The 26,905-nt window shown below is 40.7% G+C and overlaps 1 protein-coding gene across 1 annotated transcript; it reads left to right on the plus strand.

Moving 5' to 3' along the window:
• The first annotated feature begins 231 nt into the window (after positions 1-231).
• Positions 232-20,982, plus strand: Fgf5 (fibroblast growth factor 5). Its single transcript, XM_021163856.2, has 3 exons — positions 232-580; positions 7,767-7,870; positions 20,641-20,982. Exons 1-3 carry the CDS (start codon positions 232-234, stop codon positions 20,980-20,982), a joined length of 795 nt encoding a protein of 264 aa, XP_021019515.1.
• The last annotated feature ends 5,923 nt before the right edge of the window (positions 20,983-26,905 follow it).

The following is a 26,905-nucleotide window of genomic DNA, read 5'->3' on the forward strand; positions in this document are numbered from 1 at the left end:
GGCGTGCACGGAGCAGTGAGATCACTGGCGTTATAAATATCCCGGTGCCAGCGCCGAGATCCGCTCGGGTGGCCTCTCTCTCTCTCTCCCCCCCTCTCCCTCTCCCTTCCCCGAGGCTATGTCCACCCTGTGCGGCCAGGGAGGCAGCGCCAGAGGCACGCAGCCGCGCGGGGGCTACGGAGCCCGGAGCCAGCCCTGCAAGATGCACTTAGGACCCCCGCGGCCGGAAGAATGAGCCTGTCCTTGCTCTTCCTCATCTTCTGCAGCCACCTGATCCACAGCGCTTGGGCTCACGGGGAGAAGCGTCTCACTCCCGAAGGGCAACCCGCGCCTCCTAGGAACCCGGGAGACTCCAGCGGCAGCCGGGGCAGAAGTAGCGCGACGTTTTCTTCGTCTTCTGCCTCCTCACCAGTCGCAGCTTCTCCGGGCAGCCAAGGAAGCGGCTCGGAACATAGCAGTTTCCAGTGGAGCCCTTCGGGGCGCCGGACCGGCAGCCTATACTGCAGAGTGGGCATCGGTTTCCATCTGCAGATCTATCCGGATGGCAAAGTCAATGGCTCCCACGAAGCCAGTGTGTTAAGTAAGTTGCTCACTCTCCAACAAAACCTGTTCTGGGAGGGACGGTCAGGATTCCTTTGGGCCACGGGCACCTCTAGGAGCCCTAGCGTCTGGGACTCTGCTGGTTCTGGAAAGAGTCCGGTAGGGTTTCGTGGAGATGCGTCTACTCAGAGCAAGCAGACGCACCCTTCTGTCTTGGGTAGTAAGCATGGCTAAGCCCAGGTGAGGTTACCGTGGTGAGACAGGCAGCTCTTTTCCAGAATGCCCGGGCCGAAAAGACTAGCCACCCACTCTAGCTGGAGAGAGAGAAAAAAATAATGATAGAAGTAACAATCTTTCTCCTGGTACAATTTCTTTCTACTTATGAACTAGAACCGCATTTTTCTTTAAGCGTTAAGTATATCTCTATTCCCTGTACATAATTTACGTTAGTTTATGAAAAGACCCCATCTGAGTACTTCCATTCTCCAACTACAAATATCCTATATACCCCATATTATGTTTGTTTATTAATATCTCTATGTAACTCCGCATGCATAGGCATCTTTCACACGAATACATACATATGTAGATACATACATGCATACATAAGCGCGCGCACACACCAACTACACATGTCTACATAGAATATACGTGTACATGCGTTTTGGAAGGGCAAAGTTCTGCTTGCAAGAAAGCAACATGATTTGGAAAACCGGACAGACAGTATTATGACTAAGTCCGGTGCTGAGTTTAACAACATTTAGTAGGCTGAGACCCTGACAATACCTTGTTAGCCTTTGGTTTCCAGGGACAGATGGAGTAAAGTTCTTAATTTTAAAAGAATTACAGACGAGGTTGTAAATGGTTGTAAATTGAGCATAACTTTAAAAAAAAAAAAAAAAAAAAAAAAAAAAAAACAACCACCCAACCTGAAATTTTTCTGAGTTCTCTCTTTCTCCTTTCATCTTCACTTCCACCCCCACCCGCGTTCCCTCCACCCCATCTGCTTCTCTGGACCACCACGTTAATCATTCGCACTCCCCTCGCTGCTCTAAGCTGCTGAGGTAGGAGCGGAGGTTTGGAGCTGTGTGCATGCATGGGACTGTAGTTGTAGTTGTAATCCTGCAAGCAGTTTTCTCACTAGGTTCAGGTCGGGTTTCCAGCAGGGCTCAGTCCTCCAGATAAAAGCCACAGCAGGGACCGCTCAGACTCCCATGGAGAGCGGAAATGGGGCCAGGAGATAGTGCTGCGCAGTCACCTGCCCCCTCTTGTCTTCCTGGTGGCTCTCGGGTACACTTCACTAGACCAGTGTCCCCAGAAACTAGAACACTTTTGTTTACTCAGCTCCAAGAACCTCGGGCTTTATTTGTTGGGCTGACAGTCGGCTGGGGCCTGTGGGGAGGGTTTGGAAATTCAAGCACAGGTGGGATGGCTGACCGACCAGCCTCTTTCAATGAGTTAAGAGGATCAGGCTGGTGAGATCCGGTAGTAGCTTCCCGACAGGTGCTGTTCTGAGCCTGCCTGCCGGCTGCTTGCTTTGTCTTTGGAGAGCAACACTTCAGTCGGCTGAGGTGCAGGTGGAGAAGCAATGCACAACAGAGGGCCCTAGTCTCCCATCCCATTGAGTCTCAGGGCTTCCAATATGGTCCACATTGGACCCCTTCTCTTGACGTTCGAAAGAAACTTTGGTCTTTGTGTATGAAGGGAATAGTCCGTTCTGGTAAGGGTGGATTTTCTGATGCTCCTCGGAGATGTTACTTCTGTTTCAGTATTTCTGCTCACTCTCCTCATTTTGCAGGGTGCAGTTCTACCACAAGACAGCCTTTAGTCTCGACCTCAACAATTTTCTTAGCTCTTGTAGAAAAACTTTCTCTACTTTGTTGCTGTGAATGAGCACCAAGTATATACAACCTTTGCTTGCTCAGGAGAGACCCCAATAGCAGGTAGCTAGCAGTAGGTTGGGATCTCCTGTGCCTGGGGTAGCTTTGGAGTGCTAGGGAGCTCTGGTAACAGAACATTTAAAAAGCCCATTGAAGCTAAATGTGGCTGCAGTACAGGCCTTGCTAGAGGGGGATTTTTCAGAAACATAAATGAAGGAACTCGAGAGCAGATCAACAGATCATTTATCTAACAAAGAAACTAGCCAGCTACATATTATTTCCAAGGGCTAATTTATTTTAATTTAAAATCCTCATTGAAATTATTTAAAATCCTCATTGAAAGGTGGCCACAAACCAGAGGAGATGTATCCTAGACAGGGACTAATAAAACTTTGTAAGTAGCTTTTTCCTAACTCCCAACCTTGCAATTTTAAACAGCCATTCAGAGTTTAATTTGTGTCTTTCAAAAGACTGGCGTGCATGCATGCATGCATTCATTCATTCATTCATTCATGTACCCAATGTAGGATGCCTGCCTCAGAATGCGTGTTTTGGCTACTTATGTGCCATGTTTTCTTTTCCTTTTTTTTTTTTTGCATTTTCTCTGGCTTTGCCTTCCACAGACAGGTTTTTCTCAAAGAAAAGCATAACTTAAATCTCATAGTCACAGTCCTTTTGGTTATCAGTACTTCCCAACATAACTCTATGAATTGATTTTATGTGCAGTGGAAAGGCATGGGATTTGGAAACTTAAAATGGCTCTTTACACTTAGGTAGCCATGGAAGAAAAAGCAGCATCTATTTGCAATTGATTACTATAGTGCACTTTAAAGATATATATATATATATATATATATATACCTTAGACTTTGTATTGCTTAGAATATATGTAGAAACGTGTTTGTCTCTCACAAGAAAGACTGAAATGCATTGGGGGAAATAACCCTCAGTATGAAGGTGCTTTTGTTTGTTTTGTTTTTATGCCACAATGAGACTTTTTTTTTTAGATAAAATGTCGATTTTTACTTGATAATAAATATATTTGCCAATCATGAAGATTTGTTTAGTTTTACTATCAAAATCATGCTCTAGCCACAGATACTGAAACATCCCTTTAGGTGTACTTCAACTAGTCAGGCCCTGGTTTGCCTCACTCAATAGTGGGTACTATGCTTTACAGACAGAATATGGTATCTGGCATCTTGCATATGAACCCTTGTAGGAAGGAAATGCTGGGGAAAGATGAAGAATGGACATGACCAGGGGCTATGAGCTCTAACCCTGAAGAGAAATGAACAGCTGCTTTCCCTTACAAGCTGTCAAGTCTAGCTGCCATACAGTGTTTGACTTGACTTACCTGGAGCCATTAAAACTATAGAATGAGATAGCAGTTCAGAGGAAAAACTTTGGGTGACGGCTATTCAAAGCAGTCACACAAAATAGGAACCTTTCATTCATTCACATTTTGACTAGGAGGGTCCTCAATGTTACACTTTGTTCTGAAAAATCTGATTTGAGTATTCATTTCAGGATCATAGGCTCATCAGACATCACCCCAGGCTGGATAAGCCAGAATTTAATGTGCAGAGAAATTCAAGGGGGAGATTTCATCAATAATTTAATCAGCAAAAGACAGAGCTAAATTGGATCATTCAAGACTGAGATTCGATAACTTGGCAGAGGAGCATGTCGGTTACCATGGATGAGAGTAGAAAGACTTCAGTGTCGCCATGTTTTTCTTTTGGGGAAATTTCAAATGCTTTATTGAAAGCTTCTGAACACATGTAATATCTATGTTCTCTTAGCTTTTATTCTCCAGTCTGTAATAATGTGTCCCCCATCATCAATAGCATCTTCTGATATTAAGAGAGCTAAAGAACAGGAAAGGAAACTATGTATGCTTTTTTCTTACTGAGGTAAACTTATTCATAGTGTGTAATCATCCTCTGAAGTAGGCAGATTAAGGACCAATTGTAGAGACACCCAGAAACTTTGTCTCTTTCAACCTTTACATTTTACTAAGAAAGGCTTCTTCCTTCCATCACTGTCTCTCCTCTCTTCTCCTAATCATAGACACCTTGGGAAAGATGACACACCATCTTTAGTACCTGCATATGAATATATCCTGAGTTCTCCACACCCATCCCCAAACAGGAGACAGACACAATAAATAGTAAGAGCAACTCAAAACACATGAACCTACAAGGGGGTTGTCCCCAAGACAGTGCAACATCAAAGATAGTCACTGGTCCCTACAGGAGTCTACTTGGGTGTCCCCAAGACAGCACAGCATTGCAGTCAGTCACTGGCAGGTCTGTGAGACAATCACCTTCCATAATTTTGCTTAAGGACACTGTCTTAGCATCCACAGGGTGAATAACAAATTATTACCTTAAGTTTATCATCTCCAACTCCTAAAAATTAGAGGACAAATAATACTGACTTCATAAAGTCAGCTTTAGCGAAATGCACTTTGGGGTATATTAATTCACTATTTAACACACATGGATTTACAGTATTTCCTAGAATTCTTTAATGAGTTACTGAGATGTGTGCTCTCTTGGAGAGAGAGAGATGGAAAGCCCATTGTGAGTCATGCAGGATTGTGCTGGTATTCTAGAAAACCAGACTGTGTGAAATCATTAATATTAGTTTAGAAATTATGATTTTAACAATGACTCCAATATTAGGTTAAAAATTACATTAAGATTTAAAAGATTAATTACAAAGTTGCCTTGTGAAAAACAATTCTTATGCACACACATATGCATATACATGCTCACTTACATACATACATGCACACACACACACACACACACATATATATATATATATATATATATATATATATATATACTTATTAAGCTTTTAGGAACACTAAATCTTAAAATTACATAGTCTTTCCATTATAGGGCATTATGTGATTTTTATAATAGAGTTTATCATACAAACAATGCAATGTGTAATAACATTACACTTTTATAGGCATTACTTCATCATCTCCCCATATTTAAAATTAATTGCAATGAAAATGTATATAATCAACACACATAGAATAAAATACGCAGTGTATTGAGATGCAAGTTAATTGAGGCAAAATGAGTTCTTAAAAGAAGGTCTTATGGTCAGAAAACAGTCGTTTAGTTAAACAAGGACCTATTTTTTTAAACCAAATAAATATTTATAAAGCCATTTGATTTCAACATCTCAAAAGGTAGACTGAAAATATAAGAATTTGATCTTTGATACTGCTGAATATTTTCCTTAATGTAGGACCAATCTACATTTATAAAAATGAGCACATCCATAAGAAGAACAGAAAAGTCTTCATGTTCATTGTCTTCCTAATTATTAAGATACAGAAAAATATTGAATTTAAAAAGGATCAGAGAAAATGTTTGTTGGTCTACATTAGTATATGAGTGAACGCACCCTTAGCAATCTAGAGGCATGAGTACCCTGAACAACCATGAAGAGCTCATGGTCCAACCCTATTGTCTTCTCATGCCAATCATCCCACGTAGACGAGCTCTCGCCACGGCCCTTCCGTACTTCTGATCACATATGTGGTGTCTACATGTTCATCCCGAATCAGCTAAATATTTGAACTCAAGCTTTCAATATTATTCTCAAATTCTGATTCAAATATAGCTTTTTGTAAGAAGTGATGGCCATATTTTAATAACAATATATCCTACTATTTTTTATAAGGTTAAATCTCATGTGTGGAGTATATTTTAAATTTTAGAATGTTAAATACACCATGTAATTATACCTATTATACTCTATATAAACTGATGTATGTAACTTTACAAAGTATTCTGTGTGCTTTGCCAGTATCTGGTAAAGTGACGATGCTTCTAAGTTCCTGCATGTGTATCTCAATCAATTTTTATATTAGGCTCTACCTAAATAAAAATTAGAAATATTTGAAAGGAAATGATATGTGGAACAGTAGTGTCTATTAACACTAGTGTCCGTTACATAAGCAAAACCAGCTCTGGGTAAGGTGGGTTTTGTTTTGTTTTGTTTGTTTTTTGTTTTTTATGTTTTGTTTCTTTTCATTCTCCCGAAAAGACACAACAGTAAAGTGGTGCCTGCCATGGTTTTCTTATTCTGGGCTAAGACTGTCCAAAAACAACAATAACAAAACTGTTCCCCAGGTGTTCCCTTTTCTCTGTGAAACTTCTGAGTGTTTAAACACGGAGCTGAGTGAGCACATGGTGAGGACTGCAGATGCTCAGCTTGCGCTGTGCAGTAATAAGTCTTCAACAAACTGATTCACCTGTATGCACTCATCGCCCTCGTTGGCAAATTTAACCATTGTGCACAAGTCCTGTAGGGGAGAATGCTACTTCAAGGACACCTGAGGAAAATGTCACCTCCACAGAAGTATTTCCACAATACCCTAAGCAGGGTACATGCTTGAAACAATTGTGTCCAAGTGTTGAGGTCTGCTCTCTCCTCCTCTGAGTTTTCTTTGTTTTGTTTTCCTCTGTTCTAATGAACTATCTTGCTCTATTTCAGCTCTAATGAAATATACTGTTTCTATATTTTAACAGTATTATGTGTATAACTAACAAGAATATATTCTCCCCACTCATGTTTATATATAAAGTCTTTTGTGACTTTATATATTAGCCAGGCTTTCTAGCTATGTGCAGAGCACACACTGAACCTTTTAAAAACCCTCGAGGAATTGCAGTGAACAGTTTCTTGACTCAGCACATGTGGGTCTTGAAATGATTGCAGGAAATAAAGGGACTATGGCTTGACACACAGACTGTGCATCACACAGTCACAACATCGTAGATCATTACACTTTTCTAGGAAATGACTTAAAGCGCAATATGTCTCAAAACGTAATTCATTAAACAATTCACAGTAGTGTAACTTATATTTTCAGCATCTTAGGTGTGGTTTTTATGGTTTTAAAAGATTGTTTTATGTAAGAAATTATAACTTTCCAGGCTTTTGAATTTTTTTATACTTGTGGAATAGTAACAAATTAGAATTATCTAAAAAATATTTTAAAAGCCTCTCTCAATACCTTCAGGGCTTGAGAAGGATCTATTGTCAAATTTACTAAAAACAACCTGCTATGTGCAAATACAGAATTACCGAGGAAGCAGGGTAAAGTTTCCAAATCTTGAAATAAGTCATTCCGAGTGTACACGCAGTGTTAGCCATTCTTTAACATGTTGGAGGTCACAAAAGGTCATTCTATGTTCTTTCATTTAATCTCAGTAGTAATGACTGAGAACAGTTGACGTAGTAGACATTGAATTCTTCACAGTTCTGTATAGAAGAGTCTGTGTTTTATTTTGGGATTTTTTGTCATCCTAGGTATTTTGGAAATATTTGCTGTGTCTCAGGGGATTGTAGGAATACGAGGAGTTTTCAGCAACAAATTTTTAGCGATGTCAAAAAAAGGAAAACTCCATGCAAGTGTAAGTAGAAACCCCTTTGTGTTTGTTGAAAAGTGCTCCACCGGTTGTACGTCTGTAACAAAGTGAAGAGATTGTTTTTGAAATGAGTGGATAAGATAGACCATTTGCCTAAGGAACTTATTTTACCTGGTAAAAATGATATGTATGTATAACCAATTGTGAATCTGTCTGTGAGTCATTATTGGAACATGTCTCTGTTTTGGAAACAAATAGAACCTTCAAGGCTGTAAATGTACTTGTAAACAGCCTTTGCAAACGGATTGCCATTGTTAGTTTTCTAGAGAGCCCTGGGCGAGACTTGTCACAGGAGTGAGCTATTCCGTGGCCTCACATAAACTTTACATTTGGTGGCATGTGTGTTTAATAGACAGAGGGGTTCTTCATTGATTTTACAGATTACTCATGATATCAATTTGAGGTCTAAGTAATATATGTTTCCATGTAAGGAAGTAAAGGACAAAAGCGACACCCGCCAAGCCTCTCACCTCCCAGAGAGAAACTGTGCTCGAGGAAGCAGGGGCATTTCTGTCTTGTCTTTTTTTTTTTTTTTTTTTTTGTCACTTCAATTATAATTACTTAATACTAATCTTGCATTCAAAAGTTTTCTTCAGAGTGCTTACACATTTTATCATCATTTTAAAAATTATTTGCTTCTTAGCTTTTACCACATCTAGATTCTGTTTGTATTAGTGTATATGTGTCACACTTAAAAGTAACTTTGGGCTTTTTTGTGATGAAAGAGATTTTTCTTAACACGACATAAATTTAAAAGGCAATTACTCCTTAAAGTTAGTCCTTTAATTAATAGGAAATGACTAGTTGAATATTTCTTTTGTAATTTTCAAAGGGTACAGGGAAATCTAACTCGAGGATGAAACCAATTGACACCAGCTTCTAAGCCCTCCTTATTCTACAGATCTTGAAGAACCAACCAGAATTCCACACTTTTCTATATGGAAAGCTCCACAATGTCCTTTCCTTTGCATCCAAAGGGATTAATAACTTCTGGAGAACGCTATATCTATTTGGAGTTTTGTGAGATGGTAGATATAAAGTCCTTAGGACAGCAGTTGGGGCCTTGTGAGTTTTTTTTTTTTTTTTTTTTTTTTTTTTTGGTTTTTCGAGGCAGGGTTTCTCTGTGTAGCCTTGGCTGTCCTGGAACTCACTCTGTAGACCAGGCTGGCCTCGAACTCAGAAATCCGCCTGCCTCTGCCTCCCGAGTGCTGGGATTAAAGGCGTGCACCACCACGCCCGGCTGTGAGTTTTTAATAAACAGTGTGAATTATTAAATGCAGGAAGCTAAACATAATGTAACGTAGCAAACCACCACAATCTGGGATTAATGAAAAGCCTTTGTTAAACTCTTTCATCATTAATTTCAAGAATTATAAGAGCAATTTATTTTGTTTCTGTGTTGTTTTACTCCAGTAAGGACTAACACAATTTTTCTTAAAAAAACAAACAAACAAAAAAACGAAGGCTATAACTGAACAAGTAAAAGTCACATTTCATTCATTTCTGTGGGAAAAATCAGACATCTCTCATTTTGTTAAGGATAACGTTTGATCACTAAAAAGTCACATCCAGGTTGGAAAATAATGACTTTTCATTGTTCTGCTTTAAGGCTCTAAAGCCTTCAAAGCCTCAGTGTCCTAAGATACGAGACAAGTAAAGAGATCACCTCTTAAGGGTTTGTCTGAGGAATGAAAAATTGTAACACTGAAAATGTTCTCATCTGCCGTACTTGTGCATACAAAAATAGATGGAACTCGGGCCAGCGTGAGGATAATTGCCACAGAAAGCAAAGTATTATAAATGGATGCCAATTAGAAGGGTCAAGCTGAGAGGTCAGGATATATGATTCCTCCGTCAAATGCAAGTAACTAGTTTCTAGAAATTTGACCCAAATGTCTAAGGACGACTGGTGGAAATAATGCAGATAATGCAAAAAACAGCCATCTGTTATTCTTCCTCATGCTGGCAGGCCAAAGTTATTTCATGGGATAATGACTTTTAAACAGTACAAAGCAAGTCTTGCTCTTGTCACTCAATGGGCTTCTTAGATACAAAAGTCATTCTTGTGACTTTGAGCTGAACTGGAGATAAAAAAAATTAAGCCCCACAATTGTGCCCAAACCTCCATTCTCTTATCTGAGCTTTTATTAGCACTTCCCCCCCCCCCCGATGGAAACCTAATTAAATTATGAAGTGATTTATTTTTAAAGAAGTCGAGTTTAGAAACAGCATTAATCATAGCAATTATCGGCTTTATGCCCAGCCACTTTGTTTTCCTGTTCTCACTGTACTGGAACACGTTAGAAACACTCTTCTAACTTTCAATGTGTTTACCTGCTTTGGTTTTGACGCTTACAGAATGATTATCACCCAAACTACTAACCCACACTCAGTAACACGTAGTTGGTGAGTTGCTTTATAGTAACAACCTTGCAGTGGCCTTGGAGAGCACCTTTCAGCTTCTTCATCCGAACTGAAAGTGAGTTAGACGTGTAAGGTAGCCAGGTAACTCTCGAGAAAATGATTCCCCTAAGGTGGAGTGTCCATTTCAATCCAGTTCTGATAACAGAGCTTAAGCTGGCCACCAGGCTACGGTGATGTCGTTTCACAGTTCTGCAAAGGACCTTCCACTCACATGACCACATCACCCACTGAGGCACATGACCTCATCACCCACTGAGGCAAGGAAAGAGGCTGGAGAGGGGTAGTTATTTCCCTAAGGTTACATAGTTGTAGGATTGAAAGGAAACTGTGTCCTTTTCAAATTCCACCTTTAGATATCCAAATGGTTTGCAGACATAAGTTAGTTTAAAAGATAGCATTGTGTTTGGGAACAAATTACATTGTTTCCATGTGCTTATAGGAATTATTAAGCTATAGCCTTACACCATATGTCAAAAATGAAGACTATGGCAGACCATTAAGAGCATTTATAGCACGCTGTTAACTAGCAAAGAGGGAAGGAAATTCTAGACCAGATGTGTAAAGTTATAAATTAATTTCCACCGTCTCACCTTCCCTTGGATTCATAACATTTATTTTGGCCCTAGCCTTTCCCCCAAACTCTCCAGTACTTGATTTTAGTCTACAGAGGAGGGGATATGTCTGCCACAGAGCTTTACACAGACATATTCATTCGGTGTGACAATGGGTCACTTAGGGAACCCCTCTGGAGGCTAACTTTCAAACAGAAAAGAACTGCTTGGTTCCCCCAAATCCTCAAGCAGTGACTGCTACTTTTTTTGTGGGTGTGGGCAAAGATAGCAGACTGCAATGGTCTGCCTGGAGCAGCATGAAGGAGGCACGCTGGTGCTGACAGAATTGTCCCGTTTGTCAATGTCACAATAGGAGTTTTACTTGAACCTCCAAGAGTGGACAGGTGGTGTTGAAGCTCTCACCCCATCCCCTCATCCACACTTGAGCACCTCTCCTCAAAACCATTCACAGATTCCAAACACACAAGATAGCCATATTCCACTGTGTGAATTTCCCAGCACACTTGAAAAGAATTTAATTAAAAACATATATTTTTCCATACAACCTATTCTGATGTTGGTTTTTCCTCTCCCACCTCCTCACAAGATCCTCCCCACTTCCCACTTCCACAAATCCATACTCTTTCTCTGTGTGGAGAGAGAGAGAGAGAGTGTGTTTGGGCTGAAAGTTTATGGTCTTTTTGTCAAAATGTGTGAGGAGTTCTGGACAGGAGAAGAGCATGATTGCTTCCTAGAGAGGCAGCAGGGTTAGTCAGGGTATCACTGTGGCTCCCATTCACTGTCTTAAACTGTTCTGGATGAAGGCCCTTGCTGTGTCCTCTCAGGCTTTCAGCCTGTTGCCCTCACGTTTGGGGCCACAGGACCTTTCTGGCTCTTCCGACACAGTTTAGGTGTGAAGAGTGAACACCTCTGGGTATGCAGTTAAGCCCAATTCCGCTCCACACTTGTGTCACGTTATCGAATATTCTGTGTTTTGCTTTTATAGTTGAAATAAACAGGAAAACTATAGTGGCTGCCTGAAGTGGTGGCCCTGTTTTCCATGAGACAGTGTGTACAGAGGTCTTGCTGTAGTGCCTGGAAACTATTATCACTGGCCATTTAAACAAATCTTCCAGAATGTGTTCTCCGGCAGCTGGTGGGTGATCTCCAATGTCTCCTTCTGATTTCAAGGTCAAGCAGCTTCGGCTCCTCGGCTATTTAGATTAGCCTAAATCCTACTCGCCATTAGTCCTTCTTCCTTGGGACATCACTGTTTGCCCACACAACAGCCTCTTATCTGCTAGGTTTTCCTTTTGCCAAGGAATCAAATTTGAAGGCAAGGTTTCCAAGCTCACACCCGCAAAGGGGGGGAGGGGAGTTCCTGTTCTCATGGTCTTCTGGTCCCTTTGGAGTCCTACAGTCCATTTTAGTATGGAAAATTATAAATCTTGGGGAAGTTGGAGGTCATATGTGCTTCAGTGTTTTCATGAAGTATACATGGTAGCTTGTTACATATTGGGAAAAAACAACTATCCAGAGAAAGGCATATGGTCAAATGGTTATTTCCTTATGTCTCTGGGTTTTAGGGGATCATGTTTGGAAGGAAGTCTAATTGCAGAGTTTACGAAACAGGCTTGGAATGTGTGCTGATCAGCCCTGAGTGAGGATTAGAATATTCTCCTTTCCTGGGTTCAGAGGGTGCCAGCTGGCTAGCCAGTCTGGACTGGACATCCAGCACTGGGGGCAGTGAGTGAGGAGCCAACAGCCCCCCAAGCTCAGCATGTTTAGTAAAAGGGGAAACAGAAAGACAGGAGCAACACTTACAATTATCTCCTGGAAACATAACCTATTGCAAGCCCCACTTCCTGTCACAATCACGGGTTCTAGGTATAGAAATGTCATTAGCACAGTAAGAGCTCACTTCTATGTAAAAAGGAAAGAGACTGTGATTTGCCATCCAGAATGAGTTTGCAGTTAATTCCTGTACCAGCCTTTAATTTTTCCTTCTGTCAGGTTGATGAGAAGGACTTTGTTGAAGAAATGTGGGGAAAATGAAGGGACTTGTTGATTCCAATTACAAGTTGTTTAAAGCAAGTATAGCGCGCCATCACTGATGGCTTAGGGGATGGTGCTTAGCAGGTATCAGTCTTTAAGGATGGAAGAAATTCAGAGTAAGTCGTCTATATAAATGTGAGGAGACAAGTCTCAGTCAGGAAATGAGAGCCATGTGCCCAATCTGGTACTTGGAACTGTGGGACTTTAGGTGGACAGTGTCTTTACTCTTTTGACTCAAAGCCAAACAATAGTATCTTGATTATTGCAGGAGGTAAATAATGCAGGCTGATCATGGTATATAGAGTAGTGCAGTTTTACAGGGCTATTAAAGACACCAGAAATCAAGCACCCGTTTCCTTCCCCTGGTCTTCAGATACTCTTTTTACCTTGCCTCCATCACTATTCTCTATCTGCTGGTGATTCAAGTCCAAAACTCCCATCTCCCGCTTACTAAAATAGAATCTCTGGAGATACAGCCAGGGGTATAAGCATCTTAAATCTGCTCTATGATTAATTTTTTAAAAGTTATATTGATGTCCTTTTAAGCTGTTTATTTTGAAGCCATCTGAATATCTGTATAAAAATTTTAAGCCTTCTGAGGTTATGGACAACTAAACTATAAATCTGCTATCTGATTGATTTTTAAGACAATTCCTGGTTGGCATTTGCTGCTGTCTTACTGGAATGGTTATTGTTAAACCCAGTAATCCCTTGACTTCTCAGTAAGAATAATGAAGCAGAGAAGGGTGAGATGTCAAGTGTCAAGCAGGAGCTACGGCCCTGCTGGGATAGCACAGCAGAGCTACCATGGACCTCCATGGGACATACATGGTGAAGGGTAAAGGGCAGCTCCTTTGGGCTTGCATCTCCCTACATCAGGACACAGCTATACACAGCAACACTGGTAAAATAAAGGCAGGAGCCAAGCATTACTGAACATGGGCAGGGGAGCCAGAAGCTGGGATCCATGCAGTCAGAAAACTGCTTAAAGCACACCTTGGCTGATACTTGTTTTTATTGCAGCATAGAGTAACATTTTAATTATTTGGGTTAAGTTAGTTCTTTCTCGAATTTATAACTTTTAGGAGGATGAAGGCAACCAATGAAAACATGGTAAAATAGATAAATAGATGAAACGCCTTATAAGCTCTGTGTGTTAGGTGCCGTCTATCCAAATTTACTTCGGTTGGCACCTTGTTCATGCACTGCATCTTCATCTGTCACTGTACATTCTGAGCACTGATATTTGCGTAGCCCTGGCCGGGAGCTAGAGATCCTTGGATTGAGCTTTCCCAGTGCAGAGATTACAGGTGTTCGGCAAGAACCTTTAACTAGCACCCATAGTTTAGAATGGATTCCACACTGGGAGAACACACAATAAAATCTAAACACTACTTATTTATTTGCTTACTGATTTACTTATTTGTTTCTTTGTTTATAAATTAGCCCACCAGTTGCCTCCTTAGCGCAGTAGGTAGCCCATCAGTCTCATAAATCAGCCCACAAAGTATTAGAGTTCACTGTTTTCAAAGACAACTTGTGGTTATTCATTTTCTGTTTCTTTTCTCTCAATCTCGACCCCTCCCTTGTGATCAAGTGCTAACCCCCCACAGCTACTTCCTGTCTCACTTTTGCTACCACGCTTACCTTCTTTAACTCCCTCCCCCTCTTCTGGTCTCCTTTCTAACATGGCCTGTATCCACTTCTACCTCTCACCCACATTAATTTAAAAAACAAAAACAAACAAAAAAAACACCTAAAGACTCAAGAGAACACATGAAGTTAGTCTTTCTGTGTATTGCCTACCTAGCTTGATATAATACTCTTCCACCAGATGTCTGAAATGTTCCTGAGTTCACTACTCTTTACAGCAGAATAAAATTCTACTTTGTGTAAGTACCACGCTTCCCTCACCCAGTCTTCCCTGGATCATCATCTAGAATGGTTGCATTTCCTTGCTAGTGTGGATAATGCAGCAATGGAGATGTGAATGTCTCTATGGTGGGATACAGTGTGGTGTCTGAAGATGCTCAGGGTCATATAGTAGGTCCAGATAGATTTCCATGGTGGCCACATTGGTTTACAGTCTCAATAGTACATAAACTTTCCTCCTTCCTCCATCTCCACTGTCATCTGCTGCCATTTGATGTCTTGATCTTGCCATTCTGAGATCAAACTCAAAGAAGTTTTAATTTGCAGTTTCCCAATGTGCACTTCCCCAATGGCTAGTGATGTTGAATGCCTAAAAAAAAAAAAAATACATATTGATAACTTGTATTTCCTTTTTGGAGAATTGTCTGCTCATGCCCACGTATTAACTGGCTGTTTGATTTTTCTTGGTGTTTAAGTTTTACAGTTCTTTGTGTATTCTAGATACTAACTCTCTGCAGCATTCTGCAGAATCCCTGATAGCTTTCTTTGCTCAGAGAAATGCTCCAATTTCAAATGAGTCCATCTGTTGATTATTGGGGTATACTATTCCATAGGCTACAGGAGTCCTGTTCAGGAAGCTCTTACCAGGAGCTATAACTTGAAATGCATTCCCTGTTGTTTTCCTCCAGGAGCTTCTGCACTTTGGGTTTTGAGGTGAGGTCTTTAACTCACTTCACGGGTATCTTTGTGCAGGGTGAGAGATGGACTTATAACTTATTTCCTTTGCAGGCAGAGGTCAGTTTTGCCAGCACTGTTTCTTGATCCCTTTATCAAAAATTAGGTAGCCATAGCCTAAAGTACAGCGTTTGGCAATAACAAACTCTTGCTTTCCTTAGCATTGTATGTATCCCCTTCCTCTGTGTAATGATTTGGATATTTAAGCAAGCATGATTTAATTGCTTAAATTTTACTTGTTTTGACAGAAACAGTAAATTACAATAAATTAGTTGGTTTGAATATTTCACTTTAATGTTCAACTCAGGGCCTCTTGATTGTAACTTGTTTAGACTCTTGTAAAATGAAAGAGAAATACACAGATAATTTAATTCATTAAGGAAGACTGGAAGGGCTTATATGCCTATATAGTGTTTCTCTGTAGAAGCTGTAAATGCCCTAACATTTGGCTACACAGTCAGCAACAGTTATCAAATCAATTAAAACATATCTGAAACAAAGATGGTGATAATCCTGTTTTCTACTTTTCTTTCTTTGCTGAGACAAAGTCTCACTGAACTCCTGGCCATTCTCTCGGTTTTACTCTCCTGAGTGCTAAGATTACAGCTGTGTGCCATCCTGTCCAGCAATGATAGTGATCTGAGGCATTGCTGCCCTAGTGAGAGACAGTAGGTGAATGCTAAAGTTATGGCTGATTTCAGTGGCTCATTTAGCATTTGATTTACCTGTCTATATCAGACCTTTGATAATGAAAATACCTATGGCAACTTCACTCTTCCCCTTAAGGAAGTAATGCATGCCTACCATTTAAAAACCATAATCTTTATTGGAAAATGTCCTATAATTTAAAGGAGAATGTAGCATGAAATTCCCTTAGAAACGCTCAGAATGTCATCATCAACTTCCCCCAGCCCCAAGACTCAGGGAAAGATGCAGAAGAGGAGGCAGAAGGGGAGCGTAAGAGCTCGAGGGTATGGAGGATATCAAGGAAACAGGGTCTCCAGACACAACAGGACAGATGCACACATGAACTCACAGAGACTGTCAGCACGCATAGGGCCTGCACAGGTTAAAGCCAGATGGGGCCTCAGAGGTGAGAGGGGATTGGACACAATCTCTCATTCCTAACCCAGAACCTGTCTCCAAATGACAGCTTGCTTGCGAAGAAGAGTCAGTTTTCTCTTGTGGAGTCTCACTGGTGTACAAATCACACTTAAGGACAGGCAGGCCTGATACCCCATAGTAGAGTCACACAAAATGAACTCAGGGATACTTTTGTAGGAATTTTTGTTTGTTTTTTTTTTCTCATATTTCTTGTTTGGACACTTAAGAAACCTCACTGGTATTTTGCTTGTGTCTTATGGTTTTTGATTTTGTGTTTTTTATGGGTTTTGTTTGTATGTGTTCCTTGTGCCTTTCCTTTTTGATAATCCTACTCTCTTTTATTTGCTTGTTTGTTTGAGAGAGAGAGATAGGGGGAGAGAGAGAGGAGGCATGGCGTTGGATGGATGGAAGGTGGGGGTCATGGGAGGAAATAAGGGAGGGAAAGTAATCAAAATTATCATTTGAAAATTTTATTTTCAATAAAATAGTTTTTAAAAATATCACTCTAGAAAGTAATTTTCCAACTTTTTTAAAGAGTCGTTGTATCCACTTTGGTAAATGTATATGTATTGTGTTAGGCCCATGTTTTCTGGTCACTTGGCTCTTGAGATGTTCCACGCTAATCATTGCATTAGAGATACTCTGTTTAGTCACCATTATATCTTTGAGAAGGCATGAATAATGATGGCAGCCGTCAGTCCTTTGAGATGAAGCTAGATTTTCTAATGAGAAAGGCCAGGGAAAGATTTGTTTAAATAGTTCTGGTACATCATAGATGGGGGACATTTTTCAAACAAAATACAAATTAGAAGTCAATTAAGAAAACACAAACAGTCTGATTCTCTTTACTCCGGCTTTCAAGTGGAAGGGATAGTGAGCTGCACACAGCGTACAGGGCATCAGCACGGTGTTATCGCTACATGTGACCTCTGAAGGATGGGCTGCTTCAACAGCCAGCACCTTTGAAGGACTTTCTAATGAACTTCAGAGCATGAAACCTTCAGAGTGGAGAAAGTCTCTAAGTTGAATAGTTTTAGAGGCCGAGTAAGTGGATTTTCACTCTAGGATGGAACTGATACATTTTTTTAAAGATATATTGTATATGCATGCTACTATGAACATGTGCATGTGCATATGTATGTGTCCGACACCTCCTAGGAAAGAGGGCGTGTCTTTACTTACTTAGAAACCAGGGGAGTAAACAAGACTAAACAATGCAGCCCACTTCAAAACCCTACATGCCAGTGTGAGCCCTTGTTATCTGGCAACATTGTTAAGTAAAAAGAGTTTCATTGTTTGAGATGCTAAAGGTTAAAACCAGGTCCTCTCAGATACTCAAGAGTCTAGCACCAACCCGTTTGAGGCTCAGGTCTGTTATTCTGTTATTCAAGAAATGCACCACATCTTTCTTGTCCTTTTGTGGAATCACAAACAGCTGAGATGTTTAAAATTTTTATTTTAAAGTGTAACTGCAAGCCAGGTGTGGCAGACAGCTTTATACCTTTAATCCCAGTATTTGGGAGGCAGAAGCAGGTGGATCTCTGTGAACTTGAGTCCAGCCGGGTCTAAAGAGTGAGTTCCAGGACAGCCAAGGCCATGGAGAGAGCCCCTATCTCAAAAAAACAAAAAACAAAAAACAAAAAAAATAACCCAAAAAGAAAAACATAAGAACAAGCAAACAAACAAATAAACAAAATCTACCCTCTGTCAGAAGATAGTTTCTGGGAGTTTAATTTCTGGGAGTTCGAGGCTAGACTGATCTACATAAAGTTTCTGTCCAGCAAGGGGTATAGAGTAAGACTTTGTCTCACAAAAACCAAACCAAACCAAACCAAACAAACAACAAAACATTGAAATCATAAGTATGTTTATTTAAGTGGGAAAGCCTTTTAAAGAGCTAAATAGCTATAGATAAAGTTAAATTGAATTTATAAAGAAAGTTTCTTTAATAAAAACTGGGAACAAATAATGTACAGCATTATTATAAGGGTCATGACAGCACCCTCTCTGCAGACCCTGGCTGGCAGTTTGGGAATTAAAGACAAGAATATATATATATATATATATATATATATATATATATTCTTCATAGCCATTGCTTTGAGCCTAAGTGTAAAGACTAAGGAGACCGCTGGGTCGTTGTGACATAGGACTTTGATCTCGGCACTCTCGAGGCAGAGGCAGAAGCAGGCAGATCTCTGTAAATTTGAGGTCAGCCTGATATATATATATAGCAAGTTTCAGGATAGCCAAGGGCAAGACTTTAATCCCAGAACTCCAGAGGCGGAGCAGAGGTAGACAGATCTCTTTGAGTTCAAGGCTCTGGCCTACAGAGCAAGTTCCAGGCCAGTCAGAGGCTATACAGAGAAACGTGTCTAGAATCCCTGCCCGCTTCCCCCAAAACACAAACTTGGGGCATCTGTTACACAGAAATAAAAATGTTAAAAAACACTGTAAAGTTGGTTGTGTCTTTGGATTTGCAGAGGTAGAAATTTGTTTATGGGAGTGTTATTAACGGATTTGTGTACTTTTCCTTGAGGGTCGAGACGTTCAGACTTCAGTGTGTGATCTTCATTATGGAGAAAAATTGGGTATTATTAGAAAAAGCAAGGCACAGAACATTTTCTACACAGACGCATACCACAGCGGGGAAAGCCACCCGTTGTTCTCAAACCCAAGAAGTCTTTACAAATGGGACTCTCTGAAATTGTGAGCCTTGTTAGTCTGGACTAGTACAGGAACTCCTAAGCCATTCAAGGTTTGGGGTTCTCTTATGTTTGATGGGAACTATCAATCCCTTTCTTGGGAATATGTGTTTGTTCACATAGTGGCCATGTAGGCAGGGCTTCTGTTCTGCATAGGAGCCAAAGGATAAGAGCTTAAACAGTAGTCCCAGGTCATGGTAGGAAAACCGGAGTTCACCCGCACTGTCCCTCCGTCGTATACCTCCAGATTGCTCAACTTAGCAGACAAGCTCTTTTGGGGCTGGCACCCGCTTGCTTTGTCAGCCCCATCTCTTGTCCTTTCTGCCATACATCCCAAGTAGAAATCACACGGCAGCACTAGTAAGTGTTCCCAGTGTGCGCACACACATTCATGTTCCCCCGGGGGCTCTTTCTCAGCCATACACCATTTTACTACTGTCTCGCGCATGACACAGCCACAATGCTGCGCTCCCACCAACCACCTCTGCGGCTGACATTGTACTCCCTGTCCAGAGAGGTCACATGACCTGTTATCAACAGCTGCACCTTGGTGGACTCTTCCTTTCTGGGCATCCAAGCTAGCTTGACTGTGTGGGTGTGGATAAGACTCAGGTAAAATGTTGCCGATGACTCTTTTCTTCCCGGCATCAGCTGTACTTTCTTTCTTGAACCACATATGTGAAGAGATATTTTTTTTCCTAAAGAACTTTAACACATGCAATATTAATAGAGCCATATGCCACCACTCTCTCAGCATCAAGAATCACACTGATAACACTGAAAATGTATGCCTGTTTGAAAAGAGTCACATGACTCTGATAACTACATCCCTTGTGGGAACGTGGCCCTCTGCTAACACAAATGCTTGTTTGATTGGGCAGTTGTTTCTTAGGAATCAACAGATCTATTTTTTTTTTAATGACTTAGAGGGGAAAATATTAAGTTAAATTTTAGGTACAATTTTTAAAAACAGTAACAGTATTTATACATATTAAAATGAGAGTTCACAACGCTTAAGTAGTTCCAAGAATTTGTGTTAACAATGATACTGTCACCTAAGCTTAATGAATAAAAATTGTGTTGCAGAGGTAACTTAGAAATATATAACCCACCCTGAACGCGCGCGCACACACACACACACACACACACACAGAGCTAACTCTAAAAAGAACATATCTTTATAAAAGGGAACAGAATAAGGGTATCCCAAATTCATCCAACTTTTGGATTTTCAAAACTTAGTATTTATTATATGTTGAAATATTGTCACAGCTTAAATGTTCTCTTTCCTCCTCCCCCCGTCCCCCAGGCCAAATTTACGGATGACTGTAAGTTCAGGGAGAGATTCCAAGAAAACAGCTATAATACCTATGCGTCCGCGATCCACAGAACTGAAAAGACAGGCCGGGAGTGGTACGTGGCCCTGAACAAGAGAGGGAAAGCCAAGAGAGGCTGCAGCCCACGGGTCAAACCTCAGCACGTCTCCACCCACTTCCTACCCAGGTTCAAGCAGTCCGAGCAACCGGAACTTTCCTTCACTGTCACTGTTCCAGAAAAGAAAAAGCCACCGGTGAAACCAAAGGTGCCCCTGTCGCAGCCTCGCAGAAGTCCCAGCCCAGTGAAGTACAGACTCAAGTTTCGCTTTGGATGATGCTCGTCCGCCAGGGCCTTGTGGGAAACAGCTCTCTCTACAGGCGTCATCGGAACCCTGAAGGAAACTCTCGGATACAGCATCCCTCTGCTGTGCCTACACGAGTGGAAGTCAGGTCATTTTGTTCCGCTTTGACTGGAACTAAACTGCTTTCTAAAATTTAAATCGAAACAGAAGTGGGATTCTCTGTAGCAATCCAGGGAGTTCATCTCTTCAGATCACCAAGGTTATAAAGGCTTCGTGATTTGAGGATGGTTAGCATTCTGCAATTTCAGACCAGTTCGATAGCCTGGGACTATGTACTTTTCTCATTTTTACAGATCAACCGGAAAGAACATACATGATACATGTTTATTTTTGTTTTCCAAAGAATATTTTGATGCAGATAAAATATTTTATAAACTTTTGTTTTTTTTTAAGGTACCTCAGCATTGAGCATATTTTCTTACTTTTATTATTTTAATTAACGTGACACAGCAGTTGGTTTATTGCTGTTCATGGATTATAAACATTTTGATAGTTTGTGTGGTAGGCTCTGGATCTCCTGTGCGTTTTTCTCTCTACTACAGCATCGTTTACTTTATTTTAGCTATACCTCAAGTCGTATAAATTTAGTTCTACATTTTAAAATTTTTTTAAAATGTGCTTTCAAAGCCCCAAAAGGCTCAGCTTGGAGGTGTGCATGGTGTATGAAGTTACAGCATTATGTAGAATCTGGCCATATTAGTGGCTGGGCTCACGATCATAAGGAGGAAAATATGAGGATGTTTTGATGGATTTAAAGGCTTTATGTAAAGAAAAGGACAGAGGTCACCGCACACTAAGTGTGCAGCGTCCACAGAGATTTAACTCTGTCTTTTGCTTTTTCTCCTTTTATCTGCCCCCTGCCCTCATTCAAGAACAGCTGAAGGAATAAGTTTTATTCTGTCCATCGAGCATACACTAGGAAACTGGAGTGCTTAAAAATACTTCTATAACTCCCTGTTATCCTTACTGTATGGACCCACAGGGAGTAACTAATCAGGGTGTGTGTGTGTGTGTGTGTGTGTGTGTGTGTGTGTGTAGCTGAAGGAGATGAATCACTAACCAAGTTTTCATGTCTCGTCTCATGGTCAAAAATACTTCTATTATTCAGTCAAATACCCTTTGAGCTTTCTACCCTAAAGGTAGTGACTGGAATGAGTGCATCTGCTCTGCTCTAAGAAAACCTGATGTACCCTAGAAGCATCTGCCCTTGTGACCCAGGAGCTTAATCTGGGGATTTGATGAGCTGAAAATGACACTTCATTCTCAACCCAAATTCCAAACCCTGAACAGAAATCACAGAAAGTTTAGCTTACAAAGAGTTACAAAATGTATGTTCTTGGGTAATCATTTTTATGGAGATCTATGAAGAATAAGTGTTCACCTTATATTCCTAAATGCTGCAATAAAGAGGTGTAGATGACCATAGATGTGTGTCTTTCATAGCGCAAAAGAGTTCACGCGAAGTCTGTGCTTTATCCTCTGGGATATTTGAGGGATACTGGTCAGCTCTTTACTTAAGATGAAGTATGGCTTACTTTGGAACACAAACGGTTAAGGCACATCAAAACTGAGCTTAGTGGCACACACAGAAATTATATTATTTTAATGGGAACAAACTGTACTTGAATATGTTATATATAATATGCTCAGAATTAAAGTCAATAAGGTGACTGAATATCACACTCAACACAAAGTAATGAATTGCTACAAATTTTAATTAGCATATATGTGATAATTCTCCTGATTTAAATGAGACAATGGTGTTCTGCACAAAACAGGTTATGTCAAACGCCTATATAACTGCCACAGGACCCTGTCTACACAGGACCATGGTACAAATCCTATTCTAGTTTATTTAAGTGTCTTTTTAAAAAAAAAAAACTGTGAAGTCTTTATTAAGTTATTAGACTACACAAAGAAACAGATTAGTAATCTTGTTACTAAATGGGGAAGGAACAGATGATAGTTAACATATTAGTATATATCAAATCAGCTGAATACCACTGTGCACTAAGCGTAGCTTATCTTGCACTTTGAGTTTGATTTAATTAACATATGAAGGTTAAGTAAGGAGAGCCACCCAATATGTAGCATATACAAGTCAGGACTCATTAACTTCAGAATTTAAAGCTGCACTAAAATTGAAAATAAAGTAAATTACACTTATCTGAAATTTACTGGCACTGCACGGTTACATTTAATTAATGCACAGTTAAGCAGGAAGCTCCTAAGTTAAGCGAATCATGTACAGATAACATGCATACATACAATTCCGTCTTAGAACAGCTTCCTAAGAGAGACCGTGGCCGTGAGGTTTCTGACTATTTTGAAATAACTAGCCTATGTCACCAGTCAATAACGCTGCCTGATTACGATCTGGTTCACCCCATAGTGTTAATAATTTAGGGAGCCAACTTGTGCCAAACAGACATAAACATCATCAGACAGATACATCAGTTCTGCTAGTTGTTTTATGTTTGGTTTTTTTGTTCACGAAATTCGTTGTCTGAAACACACAGAGACGAGAAACCAATTATGAAGAACTGTGAATATAAAACACCTCTGTCCTTTTAGCTGAATTAGAGTGGCCCTGCCAGTGTGAAGTTGTATAACAATAATAAAAGAGGCGGGCAGTGGTGATGCACGCCTTTAATCCCAGCACTTGGGAGGCAGAGGCAGGCGGATTCTGAGTTCAAGGCCAGCCTGGTCTACAAAGTGAGTTCCAGGACAGCCAGGGCTACAGAGAAACCCTGTCTCCAAAACAAACAAACAAACAAACAAAAAACAATAATAAAAGAAAGATACCAGTGGGAGTCATTTCCAGAAGACACATAGTCTAGGGACAGAGAAGAAAGCACAGATCGGATAGGCAAGTTTATTATAGAAATGAGCTATAAAGTGTTTAAAAGAAAGAAATTTTAAAGTAAAGTATAATTGCTCTCAATTTTCTTTTATTATACAATTTAATTGTACAAACCTGTGGTAGAAATAAAATTTTCATCTCATGAAAGCAGAGACAATATTACTACCTCCAACCTTAAGCTCTTTGCTCTATTTGAAAGTTCTGGAGAGAGAAAAGACAGATGTTGGTGGAGCCTGTGAGCTTCCTAATGCTAAGACTGTTGTGGTGACCCTCAACCACGAAATTATTTTGTTACTACTTCGTACCTATAATTTTGCTACTGTTATAATTCCCAATTGTAAATATCTGATATGCAGGATGATCTTAGGTGACCCCTGTGAAAGGGTTGTTTGACACCCTCTAAGGCTCATGACCCCCAGGATGAAAACCACTGGTCTTATCAGTACTAGATCATTCAAGTGTGCCTCAAGTCATCAACCGGCATTTAAAGGGTTACAAATTAAGAAATATGGTAGTTAATAAATAGAGAGCTCTTCAGCATCTTTCAGCTTACTAATCTTTTCATTTTTGACTCATCAAAAACATTACAAGTTACTCAGTCCCAACATGACCCCTACCATTTGATCTTCAACATCATCTTTAGCTTTATTACCATAAACTGTATGGCCTTTAAAACACTGACAATCCTAGTTATGTTTCAAAAAGAGACATAGCTCTTGTTTAGATCTCACTAGTAATCTACATCAGGATGAAATAGGGCAATCACTGGGGCAGGGGGGCAGGGTCAATGAAGTAAGAAATAGACATTTCTTTTCACTTATTCACTTTATATCCTGTTCACTGCCCCTCTCCTGGTCACACCCTCCCACAATCCTTCCCTGACTCCCTCTCCCCTTCTCCTTCTCCTTCTCCCCTTCTCCTCTGAGCTGGTGGGGTTACCCTGGGAATCCCCCTACCCTGGAGCATCTAATCTCTGTGAAGCTAGGTACATTCTTTCTCACTGAGGCCAGACAAGGCAGCCCTGCTAGAAGAACATATCCCACATTCAGGCAACAACTTTTGGGACAGCTCCCACTCCAGTTGTTCGGAACCCATATGAAGACCAAGTTGCACATCTGCTACATATGTACAGGGAGGCCTAGGTCCAGCCCATGTACATTCTTTGGTGGTAGTTCAGTCTCTGAGAACTCCAAGGGTCGAGGTTAGTTGACTGTGTTGGTCTTCTTATAGAGTTCCTATCCCCTTATGAACTGCAAATCTTCCTCCTATTTTTCATTAAGAGTCCCCAAACTCCATCCACTGTTTGCCATGGGTGTCTGTATCTGTCTGGAGTCAGTTGGTCGGTGGAGCCTCTCAGAAGAAAGCCATGCTAGACTCCTGTCTGCAAGCATAACAGAAGATCATTAATAGTGTCAGGGATTGGTGCTTGTCCATGGGATGGGTCTCAAGCTGGGCTGGTTATTGGTTGGCCATTCCCTGAGTCTCTGCTCCATCCTCTGTCCCTGAAAGGTAATACACTTATTTTTAAAAGACAAATTCTTACTTTTTTTTAAAATTATTTGGGATAGAAGTCAGTGGAAGAATGTTGATTAGAATTCAGAGAGCTGTGTGTTTGATCCCTAGACTTAACAACTGGCTAAGATGAAGACTGGATCAATAGACTCATAACATTGAGGTCATACCGGGAGTCCAGTATTTTGTGAAAGATATACAGAAAGCAATGGTTGGAGCAGCATCATTGGGCACAATAAATAGTTCTCAGACCTCACATCATCTTTTAATGTTCCTTTTGTGATGATAATTCCATGTTCTATAAGCCTTCAAGGAATGTATGAAGGGTTAGGAGCCAATATTTCTTGACATCATTGCTCTGAATAAAAACAGCTCACCGCAAACACCCAATCACTTTTTTCCTTCTTTACTGTCATTCAGCAAGTTTTCTCTAATGTTCTAACTTGCAGAAGACACTCAGTTCGTGACATATGTTTGATTTGCCCAATTCTTTTTTTAAAATTTTTAATTTATTTACCCTCCAGTTGTTGCCCTACCCCCAATGTCTATTCCCCCCCCCCACACACACACATACATTTCCTCATCCCATTCCTCTTCCCCCTTGCCTCTGAGAGGGTGCTAGCCCCATTAGATCTCCCTCTTCCCTAGGGTCTCAAGGGTTAAGTGCATCTTCTCCCACTGAGGCCAGACCAGGCAGACCTCTGCTATACATGTGCCAGGGGCCTTGGACCACCCTTGTATGCTCCTGGTTGGTGACTCAGTCTCTGGGAGATCACTGGACTCTATAAGGTTAGTTGAGACTGCTGGTCTTCTTATGGTGTCGCTCTCCCCTTCAGCTTCTTCAATCCTTCTTCCAATTCAACCACAGGGGTCCCCAACTTCTGCCCAATGGTCTGATACAAGTATCTACATCTGTCTCAGTCAGCTACTGGTAGGGCCTCTCAGAGGACAGCCATGCCAGGCTCCTGTCTGTAAATACATCATAACATCAGTAATAGTGTCAGGTCTTGGTGCCCCACCATGAGATAGATCCCAAGTTGGGCCACTCATCTCCTTTCCTTCAGTGTCTTCTTCATTTTGGTCTCAGCACTGCTTTTAAGCAGGAGCAATTCTGGGTCAGAAATTTTGACTGCGAGTTGGTTACCCAGTCCCTCCACTTGAGTCCCTGTCTGTCTACTAGTGGTGGACTCTTCAAGTTCCCTTTTCCCGATGTTGGGCGTTTTGACTAAGGTCACCCCCATTGAGTCCTGAGAGTCTCTCTCCTCCGGGTCTCTGGTACTTTCCAGGGGACCCCCCCCCCCATGTCCCCACCTCCGAGGCTACCTATTTTTATCCATTCTCCTGGCCCTCTGACTTGCCCAATGCTTCTTCAATATAGTCTTTGTGCTCTCTTATCCTTACATTTTAAAACGATATTATCTACACTTATTACACTTTACAATCTGACATTAGGCAAGTCTTTCATCAGAAAGCTCTTGTGAAATTCTCTTAGCTAGTAGTAATTTTGAATATGTTTCTGTG

Source organism: Mus caroli, unplaced genomic scaffold, assembly GCF_978045245.1.
Source record: "Mus caroli unplaced genomic scaffold, Mus_caroli_1 scaffold_4, whole genome shotgun sequence".
NCBI classification, from domain to species: Eukaryota; Metazoa; Chordata; class Mammalia; order Rodentia; family Muridae; genus Mus; species Mus caroli.

Excerpts from the sequence above, each read along its gene's own strand:
- Fgf5 (XM_021163856.2), top strand. The coding sequence starts at position 232 with ATGAGCCTGTCCTTGCTCTTCCTCATCTTCTGCAGCCACCTGATCCAC. Across the intron at positions 581-7,766 it reads CCACGAAGCCAGTGTGTTAA|GTATTTTGGAAATATTTGCT; the intron begins GTAAGTTGCTCA and ends TTGTCATCCTAG. Across the intron at positions 7,871-20,640 it reads AAGGAAAACTCCATGCAAGT|GCCAAATTTACGGATGACTG; the intron begins GTAAGTAGAAAC and ends CCCGTCCCCCAG.